At 39.9% G+C, this 10617-nt stretch overlaps 1 protein-coding gene across 1 annotated transcript; it reads left to right on the top strand.

Annotated features, from left to right (window-relative positions):
- The first annotated feature begins 3018 nt into the window (after positions 1-3018).
- LOC140239701 (G-protein coupled receptor Mth2-like) lies at positions 3019-6470 on the top strand. Its single transcript, XM_072319525.1, has 3 exons — positions 3019-3201; positions 4120-5208; positions 6231-6470. The coding sequence occupies exons 1-3, from the start codon at positions 3019-3021 to the stop codon at positions 6468-6470; spliced, it is 1512 nt and encodes a 503-aa protein (XP_072175626.1).
- The last annotated feature ends 4147 nt before the right edge of the window (positions 6471-10617 follow it).

Raw genomic sequence — 10617 nt, 5'->3', positions numbered from 1 at the left:
CAGCCATACAATAGAGAAAGAAATTGAGGTCGGAGACACTATTGTATTCTGCGCCATTCGATATCTCGATCCTGGATTCGACACGTTGTATGCTTGGTCTTGACCAATCAGGATTTTATTTCGCATCGCCATGGAGTACTTCCTACCGGCTAACGTGACGACTATTGCATCTATAGGAGATTTGCGCCCTCGTGTTAATGGGAGCGTTCGCTACACGACGGGAAGAACGAGAGTACGCGGAAGTCAGGTGTGATGTACTGTACCCAGTCCCCGCACTCGGACTGTTATGTCCCCACATCCAAGAGCAGTTTCGCTTTTCTGCATGGACGGAGGCGTAGCGACAAGATCGCTGATTGGCTGGCTGACTGGCTGGCTGGCTCAATCCTGCCTGGCATCGAGACCGGGTGCTATTTTGACCGAGAACCGTTCTTGTTTTCCCCAGGAAGGGAGGTTTCTCAGGTTTGATCATGCGCAGAAGCAAATTTTGCATACGGCAAGCTCAACTACCGGCCGCGCCGTGCTTGCGAAAGCTCACAATTATATTACGTGGGAATATGAAAGAAAACTATCCAGAGAGAGAGGGAAGGGGAAGAGCCACGCCTCTGCTTGAACTTTAACTTCTCGCGCAATCAACTTTATGAAAGTAGGATATAAAAAGCCTCACTCTGCTTGCTGCATCACATTCGTCCACCACAGTGACTGCACATCGATGGCACTAATTGAGAATGAACCCGAGCTCGTTGGCTGCACCCATATAGTCCCTTGTGACAGTTCTCAGGTTGAAATTCGATGGATTTGATGAAAGTTACGATGGCCGTAATCGTAGCTATCTTGCTCCTATATTTCTGGGCAGGAAGTCCGTTCATTGAGGGATATGTCGTTGAGTTTTCCGGTAAGTAGAAATGCAACATATCATGCAGAACTTGCTTATTGTAGCGATACACTTTATATTAATCTACAGAGCGCCTCAAAAAAAAAGTAATTCAAATTTGAAGCGCTACCATTTCTCAATTGTCAGTTATGAAGAGTGCAATGCTAGTTGTGACGTAGGAAGAACTATTCCTCTTTCCACTGATACCTAATCATGTCGATAAATGTCATGCATGACTGAGCACATGAACTTTGAAGACAACAATGACAACTGCGTTGTTTTTTTTTCAAGTTTGACCGTCACATAAAGAAATAATGAATGCCTCACCGAATGAATGGGATCTGTCAATGAAAGTGGTTAAATTAACAGGCCAGCCTGTATGACTGCAGGTTACTTAATATGACGCTCAAACTTGGAAAAAGTGCAATTTGTCATTGTCTTTAGAGCTCATGTGCTCAGTTATGCACGACATATGTCAATATAATTAGGTATTAGTGAAAAGAAGAATTCTTCTTTCCGTACAGCTAACATTGTCCTCTTCTTAGCTGACGAGTATGAAATGGTAGCCCTCCAAATTTGCATTACCTTTTTTTATACGCACTGTATTTCTTTCCCTTCCCCTTGAAACTAGAGATTTCCCTTCAGCTTGAACATCAATCCACGATTGGTCTATTGATCTCTGGTACTTTTCAACCATGCGATGTGTTGAAACGGCTATCAACTCTAACCAGTCAAGTGCCAATTGACACTGAAATAAGAAGCAATGTTTCTGTTAAAAAGGGCAGAAAAAAAGTTCTACTAATTTCATACGAAAACTAACATCACTATCAATCGTTTGTCGTTAATTGAGCGGTCTGGCGCATTGGTAACAGTTCTATTTTCTGAAGCCGCGTTGATCCGTCAATGACACAAAGGTTTAAGGTTTGTAATTCCGAAGGTTCATTAATGCGAAATCAAAATAAAAGGTTCGTAGCTCGTTAGTATACGTACCTTCTTTTCATTTTCGGATTGAAGAACCTTCGGAATTACAACCATCACTCGGAGGCGGCGATATTCTCCCACACAGCGTATATTTTTGTAAGAACATTTTTATTTACTTTATTTTGATATGGCAACTTTCGTTGAAATAGAGACTATATCATTGTTATAGATAAAACACACATTTCGAACTGTGTTGTGCTATATATGCTGCTGTTCAATTACGTGAAAAATCCATCATAATCACTTTTGATAGATAACGTTTTTTCTTAAGTAAAATCAGCTTTCATCAGGCTCAAATATTGCTTATACTGATTGACATATTGATCCCTACTTTTATATATCATGGGAAATACTGAGTTTGGTTTAGAAATCCGATCATTCAGATCACATATGATCACTTTTTGGAAGCATCTTTTGTGTGTGTGTGTGTGTGTGTGTGTCTTTTTAATAAATTTTGTATTCATCAGAGATTGCAACTGATTGACAAATTGCCCTACATCGACGTAAATAAGCACTGAATTGATCAGTGTTTTAGTAGTAGCCATGATAAAAAATCATGGGCGTACATACTCGAGCAGGATTCGAACCTACGACCTCCTGATCACCGGACAGGCGTCATCTCCACTAGACCACCGAGCTTTCGCCCGACAGCAAGTGTTGGTTCTAATCCTTATAGCATGCAGCGGGTACTGCTTTGTTATTCAAATTCATGAAATTCTTCCGTCGAGATGTTTTCATTGCAACTGATTGTCAATCAGTTGCAAGGAAAACATCTCGATGGAAGAATTTCATGAATTTGAATTCATCAGAGATGTTTTAAACAGTGGAGTCAACAGAATGATGGAGAGCTTTTTTATGCTATGTTTCCATAGTTACACACATTCTGAAATATCGTTATTTCTTCATTTCATTCCCCTTCCCACACACACACTCTCCTTGCTTTCTCAGATACGATTGTATGCATGGAAAACGGCACCGAATTTCCTCTTCCCAAAATGTGCAGCAGTAAAAACAACAAACAGACCTGCAGTGTAACCTGGAAGACACGCCCCTGTAAATGCGACAAAGATTGCTTCAAATTCAAAGAGTGCTGCGCAGACGTAGATAAAGTGGAGACGTTAGCCGGGCAGTCATTTCCCTTCCCAGACTCTCCCCGCCCCGAGAGAATGGCTTGGGAAGATGATTACATCCCGTACATGTCTTGCGTGGAGCTTGTCAACATCCGGACACCTAATGACTTCTATCAGCTGATATCCAGTTGCCCGGACGAAGTCCCGCAGGGGAGTCGTCTCCGCATCAACTGCGAACATCCCACCTCCGAGGAGAAACATTTCACTACTCCCGTGACGGTGCGAAGCATCGGCCATTTTCGGAACGTGTACTGCGCCCTGTGTCACAAAAGATCATATCTTGAAATAGAACCATGGCGTGTTGTATGGGGATGCAGAATAAACATATTTCCAGATAAGAGATCAAGCTGGGATTATGAAGCGTCCAGTGCAATGTTACATGACATACAAGACTGCTTTGCTGTTTATCAACCCCCTCAAGATATACCGGACAATATTTTACCACGGGTATGTCATATCTCCGATGTTACCATGTGCGCTTTAAGTTTCTCCACAAGTCCTGGGGTCGATATAGCATGCCCCTCCTATTTCGCACCTGTCAAAATCATGGGGCTTGTATACCAAAATTTGGCGTGCGCATACTGTAATGGCCATGACGTATGTCGGAATCACATGCAATACTGTGGTGCTTACGACGTTCAAGATACTGTTGAAACTCCCTTCGGAATAGCAACCTTTTTCCTATTCAATTCAGACGAGCTTTCTGCCTTGGCATATTCATGTGCATCTAACGAAGCTTTCGATCCACTGACAAGCACGTGCCAAGCTGTATTCTGCTGGCCTGGGTTTACTTACGATGACATGAGCGACAGGTGCGAATTCACGGGCACGGATGAAGTTGTTCGAACTTGCTTCGGAGTGTACACGACGCACGATATTTCTCACTTCTTCAACACGTCTGTCGATTCTATCGAGGAACTCACGCTATACCTAGTCGATGTCATGAGTACCCTGTCCTTTGAATCCTATTTGGTATTTGAACCTGAGACCGCGTCGATTTCGCAGATTTCCTGCGGTCTCTATGGAGAAATTATGAGAAATGAATCTCTTGATCAGTGTCGGTCGAGTAATGAGATATTTGAGTGCCAAATCTGTTATGATTACGTGTCAAATTTCACCGCCCTGACTATTTCAGAGGTTGTGGATGGACCAACAACCAAGTCAAAATTCACGGACGCGCCTTGTTTCAGATCCCCGTCGTTAGGAAACATTTCAGTATACGAGTTGTTCGTAGAGGCTCCAGCAGGGTGGAACTGCTCTGACGTAGCTCCCGTGGTTCTACAGACGACAAGCACCACGGTCTTGGAGCCCTTCAGAACTAGGGCAATGTATGCTAACGGTAGTGTGGTTGTGAATCACGAAAATGAAACAACGAAATGTCCTTCAGCAGAAGCACTGGCTTGCGACAGTGACCAGTTGTTCAGAGTAGACAAGTTTGAGATAGTTACTGCGGACAGCGGAGATCTCTCGCTGAGGTTGGCTTCAGGAAGCCAGCTTATTGATGCCAGTAAATTCAGACTGATGGCGGACGGATCCGCGTGGTATTGTCGTCAGAAGAGTGGAATAGCTCAGAGTGATCTGCCGGAGGGACTCGATATAATTTCCTACGTGGGCACGTCCCTCTCAATTCTGTCCCTATTGGTTGTCATCGCGACGTACATCATTTTCCCAAGACTGAGAAACGTGGCTGGAAAATCTATTCTCTCACTCTGTCTGTCATTGCTTGTCGTATTTCTCTCTATCTTTCTGAGTGAATTAACGAGTGAGGAGGACACATTTTGCAAGACTCTAGCCGTGGTTTCCCACTTCCTCTGGCTCGCCATATTCTTCTGGATGAATGTCTTGGCCATCGACCTTTGCCGCACGTTTGGTTCCAGAGCTAAAATTCAGGTGGGCACTACCAGCTCGCTGCGGCATTTCATCTGCTACTCCCTCTACGCCTGGGGCGCTCCTGCCATCATCGTTGGCATCTTCCTCGGCTTGGACCAGTGCCGCTGCACAAGTTTCGAAGTTGGCTACGGGAAGGACGGCGTGTGTGCACTCCCTAGAGGCAGCGCCAGCGTGTACGGGTTTGGGGTGCCCCTGGCAAGCATCTTGTTTTGCAACGCGGTGCTCTTTACAGACACCGTAGTTGGCATCCGACTGACCAAGAAAGCGTCGGAGAGGGCACTCAAAGAGAGATCTAACGTCGAGAAGGCGAAAGAGGAGCTGTCTTTATACATCAAGGTTCGCAAACATCCGAATTCCTGTCCACTTATATTACAATGTAAATCTGTTTGTATTTAAGCCTGTGTAGGTATTAGCTATGATATTCTATGATTAATGACAAAGATACAAAAGTGTAACCGAACAGTCTTTGTCAGGGTCGTTTGTTTTGGAATGTCTCAGATATTTTAATTTCTGTTTGAATTTATGCTCTTTCATATTATTTTCATATGAAGTTCTCATTATTTCACCAAAACTGTTAGAAATCTGAAGCTAGGTCTTATTCAAAACTATACCATCTCTTATACTCCTTTATATCATAACTGACTTTCAAAAGGTAATGGGGCCCACTTTTTTAATAGGGTATCTTTGTTTTACTTTGTTTTAAGATATCTCAGCCATTTCAAAACCAATTTTCATCATAAAAACTTTTAATTCCTCTTAAAATGGTTTGCTCTGTAACATTCCATAACTGGTTCATAGTATTTGCAAAAAGTTACAAGCTCAATCCTCATCCTCACCAATACTATACCATCACTTTAACCCCATTATCGTTAAGTTAAGATATTTGCGATTAAAGATGCTTTAATATACATATTTTAAACGTCCAAATTAAAAGAATATTTCAAGTTTTGATACAAGTTAAATTTCAGTTGAAAAGTTTTATTTTGCTCTTGATATGATGGACTTACACTTTAGGATGCGCTTAGTCCATTTGCGATCAAACTCTTGTGTTTCTTATTTGTATTTCCTACTTTTCACGTGATTGCTCCCTTTCAAAATATCCTTTTGTATGCTAAAACAACCAATTAGAACTTAAAAAAGTCTGGTCCCCTGGCATTATCCTGTATTGCGTCATGATAATGCATCACATTGATAGATCATACTAAGAGTCTTCAAGTGTCAAAACGTTATCAGGTTATCATGATGAGTAATGCAACATGAATGTGGCTGAATGAGTCGATGGTTGCAAATACAGGTATTATCATTTTCATGAATATCATCATTTTACGGTTTTCTGATCGTCAATTTGACCCCTACAGCTCTCTGGAGTCATGGGGTTCACATGGGTCCTGGCATACATCTGTAATTACGTCAACCTTCCGGAGCTGTGGTATGTATTTACAGTGGTCAACTCCCTACAGGGTGTTTTTCTCCTGCTGGTCTTTGGATTCAACAAGCGAAACATCGCCCTCTGGAGACAAAAACTGGGACTGAAGGGCGAGGAAGTGACGTCATCAGCGGTAGACACAAAATTGTCTGGAGTAAGCAGTGTGTCATAAGATTGGAACTGGTGTTTGAAGCAACGTATTTACGCACACACAATCATATACGTGTGTGATCAGCATCACAAACGAACACACATGAATGCACTGTAACCAAAAAAAGAAAAAAAAATGTTCTGCAGGCTGACCTTTAGTGTGTAGTCAAAAATGTCTGTATTCAAACATTAATTACATTTTTGTACGTTTTCAAGTGCCACTCGAAACAACTGGAAAGTCTGCCGTAGTATATTGAGAAATCAACAAAGCATAAGGATGCAGATTTTACATAATGTCTTGCGTAAATTATAAAACTTAACGCAGGGATTTTACAGTTGCTTATAGATTATTTTCCTTTACCCTCTTACTTTTACCCATTTATTTTTGCTTCTTATTAACTTTAAACATTAGTCAGGTGTTAGTTCGATAATATGTGTTTCTTGGTACCAGCTCCCTACATATTTTGAGTTCGTCATGGATGATGTTTTTCTTCGCACGCTGAAATCGTAATGTCACTTTATTGTTATCTAAGAAAATATAATTGTGACCTTGCATCACAAAACCAACAAAAAGTCGCCAGACATGGAATTTTAGTTAAGGGCACATTCTGAAAGAGCAGACACTTAGCGTTAAAACAATATATATATGAAGTGTTTGTTCGCAAAAACCGATAAGTCCATTTTTGAAGATTTTGAAGTATGGTCTCTGTGATAAAGTACAAAATAAAACCTTTTAAATGATATATTGGTCACTACATATAAAGGTACATTTTTAAAGTTATGGTCAAAAGAAGCAAAAATTTTCTTATTATTCTCTTTATTTTTCTTGACCTTTAATCGCAAATATCTCCATTTGGCAAATATGGACTTATCGGTTTTTGCAAACAAACTCTTCATATGTATATATATATATATATATATATATATATATATATATATACATAATACATATGTTGATTAGGTTGTCCACGTGTTGGCAAGATAAAAAGATAAGTAACAAAACTATAATATAGATAATCTTTACATTATCTGAAATTATCATGATTAATATAAACATTCGATTTTTTATAAATCAAACTGAATCGTCACGCTGTGATGGTAATGTAAAATCTGTACAAGCAGTTTATTATTATTATTCCTTTCAAACGTCAGCATATCAGTTTATTATTATTATTCCTTTCAAACTTCAGCGTACACATACATTAACTTCAAAATTCTGGTGAACAGATAATCTCTAAATAATCTGAGACTAGCATGACTATGAAATATGTGAAAAATCAATCATTTGTAATTAAACTGATACGTCACAATACGTCTCAGAGTGAAAACAAAACTGGTTCCAAGTAAAAAGAGAGCGTGTTTTTGTGTATTCAGCATTATATTACTCAATTATAGTGATAAGACCCATTACAGCGGGGTAAACGGGGGAACATACAACAGTAAGCGGCGCACCTACTTGATTTTGTTGTTGTTCTCTCAGTATCAACACTTGAGAAAGGCGGCGAGACGCTCGAAAATTTGTGTGCAGAAATAAACCGTTGGTGAATACAACATGAACTTTGTTCCAGTTTTGTTTCTTACCACTCAATTCAATGGACTCTCTTCTGAATGTGAACGTTAGTAAGAAAGCACACATCGTGGAAAGGTGTTAACTGAGAAAAGAGGCTCTGACGTAAAGGGTTTATTCAAGCGCTTAATATTTACCGAGCCGTGCAAGATATGCCATGAAATGGACAAAAAAGACGATACAAACCACCTGAGTAACAACAATATAAGGATAATCAAATTAAGCTGAGATTGAATATTCTCTATCAACATATTCTGACCATGATTGATGCCAACTTTCAAAGCAGTAGCATTTGCTGTCAAAAGTTATTACAGTTGAAAGTGAAAAGTGTGCAAAGAATACGAAAAGTGACATACCTGATCACGCTACTCTACAAAAAAAAAGGGGGGGTTGGAAAAAAACTGCTTAAAATACACTTTTTGATTCATTTCGTGATCTTAACTTTGGAATAATGTAGAAGAAGAATAGCTCTTTCAGAAAATATGAAAAACTCCAGACTGACTTGGTCGGCCCGTTTAACCTTTTTGAGTCCTCGTGTAAAATCACGCGGTGCGCCTTTTTGTTGGTTTTGTGATGCATAGTCACAATTTATTATGTATCAGATCAAGCTGTTAAGTAAGAGTTGAATAAACATTTGTTAGATATCTTAATAAAGATAATAATGTAATGTCACTTGATGAATTTGTGTGTTATTTATAATTCATACTTCTGCTTGCTGCTTTCTTCAAAAAGTGACAATTGTATCCCCCGAACAGAGTTCGGAGGATACTATGGATTTGGCCTCGTTGCGCCGCGTCCGCCGCAGATATTTTCTTGTGAGCGCTCTACTGGCTGTAGTTCTTCTTCGATCATCTTCAAATTTGGCATGAAGGTGTATTATGGTAAGACAAAGGAGCCTCTTGTTTTTAGTGATGGAGCCCCCCCCCCCCCCCTGTTCCGTCTTTATACATGAAAAGGTAAATTTAACAGGGTCTGCTTGTGTGTGCGACGCTGGCCTTGTTTCTCGACCGATTTTTTTTTTTTTTCGAATTTGGTATGTAAATGTATCATAGTCAAGTCTATACACCTATACCTATTGATAATGCTGCCCTCACTGTTCCACCTTTTACAGGGTCAAAGGTCACCCTGACCATGTCAAACTTTGCAGAAGTGCTTATTTATGCAATAACTTGATTGTTACTCAATGGATTTTATTCAGACTTGCTAAAGGAGATGTACGGGTGGTCATTCTACATGAAGGACACAACAGTTTGTGGTGACGGCGCCCTTAGTGTTTAGACTTGGATGCCAATGTACCTTTCTTGTGTGTGCTCTATCAGCTACATCTCTCATCAGATTTTCTTCAAATTTAGCAAAAAAGGTGCATTATAGTGAAATGAAGATGCCTATATTGTTTTTGGTGGTGGCGCCCTCGCTTGTTCCGTCTTTATACATGAAAAGTTAGATTTAACAGGATCTGCTTGTGTGTGCGACGCTGGCCTTGTTTCTGGACCGATTTTTTTTTTTTTTCAAATTTAGTATGTAAATGCGTTATAGTCAAATCTATACACCTACTCTCTAAAAAAGAAAGAGTGAAAATGTTCACTCTTGAAGGAGTGAATAACAGGAAAGTGTGAGTTTCGAGTGAAATTGGAGTGAATTTTGAGTGAAAATATCTATTTTCACTCATTTTGGAGTGACCTCAGGGATCACTCGAAAATCTTGGAGTGATCCCTGAGGTCACTCCAAAATTAGTGAAAATGAACATTTTCACTCCAAATTCACTCCAATTTCACTCGAAACCCACTCTTTTTTGTTATCCACTCCTTCGAGAGTGAATATTTTCACTCTTCCTTTTTTAGACAGTACACTATTGATAATGCTGCCCTCACTGTTCCACCTTTTATAGGGTCAAAGGTCACCCTGATCATGTCAAAATTTGAAAAAAATGCATGCTTATTCAGGCAATATCTTGATTTTTACTGGATTTTACTCAGACTTGCTAAAGAGGTGTATGGGTGGTCATTCTACATGAGGACACAACAGTTTGTGGTGACGGCGCCCTCAGTGTTCCGACTTGGAGACCATGTCACATTTCTTGTATATGCTCTATAAGCCACATTTCTTGTCGGATTTGATTCAAACTTGCTATGAAGGTCTATGGGGAGTTATTTTAGGTTACAAAAGTTTTCATTGCCAGCGCTCTCATTGTTCAAATATTTGTAGGATGACATGTCATATTCCTTGTTTGTGCTATATCCCTAGCCTCATTTCTCGTCGGATTTTATTGTATCCTGCGACAGTTGCCATATTGTACAACATTCTGGCCTAAAAAATAATCCAGATGGGGTATGGGAGACGGGTTCGGGGGATACATGTGCTCGATTGCGAGTGCTCTAGTTAATCTATGTATTAATGCCATGTAGTTCACATTTTCGTCATTAAATGTTTCACAGCCCCTACTTAACTTCTGCTTATAAGCCCTAAAATTCATTTTGACAGTCCATACAACAACAAAAAAATCTAAAAAATCTGTTTCTTTCTTGTCATAAATTCTACTATTTAGATCAATTTCTTAGAAATTGTTGTAACATTATTGAAATCACTGCAATTGGAGAAAATG

This window comes from Diadema setosum, chromosome 16 (assembly GCF_964275005.1).
Source record: "Diadema setosum chromosome 16, eeDiaSeto1, whole genome shotgun sequence".
Lineage (NCBI taxonomy): Eukaryota > Metazoa > Echinodermata > Echinoidea > Diadematoida > Diadematidae > Diadema > Diadema setosum.
The sequence above is the reverse complement of the archived record's forward strand: the minus strand, read 5'-3'. Positions and strand labels throughout refer to the sequence as shown.

Bases quoted from the DNA above. Each gene is read 5' to 3' on its own strand.
- LOC140239701 (XM_072319525.1), top strand. From the start codon at position 3,019: ATGGCTTGGGAAGATGATTACATCCCGTACATGTCTTGCGTGGAGCTT. The intron at 3,202-4,119 runs GTGCGAAGCATC...ACTATTTCAGAG, and splicing joins ATTTCACTACTCCCGTGACG to GTTGTGGATGGACCAACAAC. The intron at 5,209-6,230 runs GTTCGCAAACAT...TGACCCCTACAG, and splicing joins AGCTGTCTTTATACATCAAG to CTCTCTGGAGTCATGGGGTT.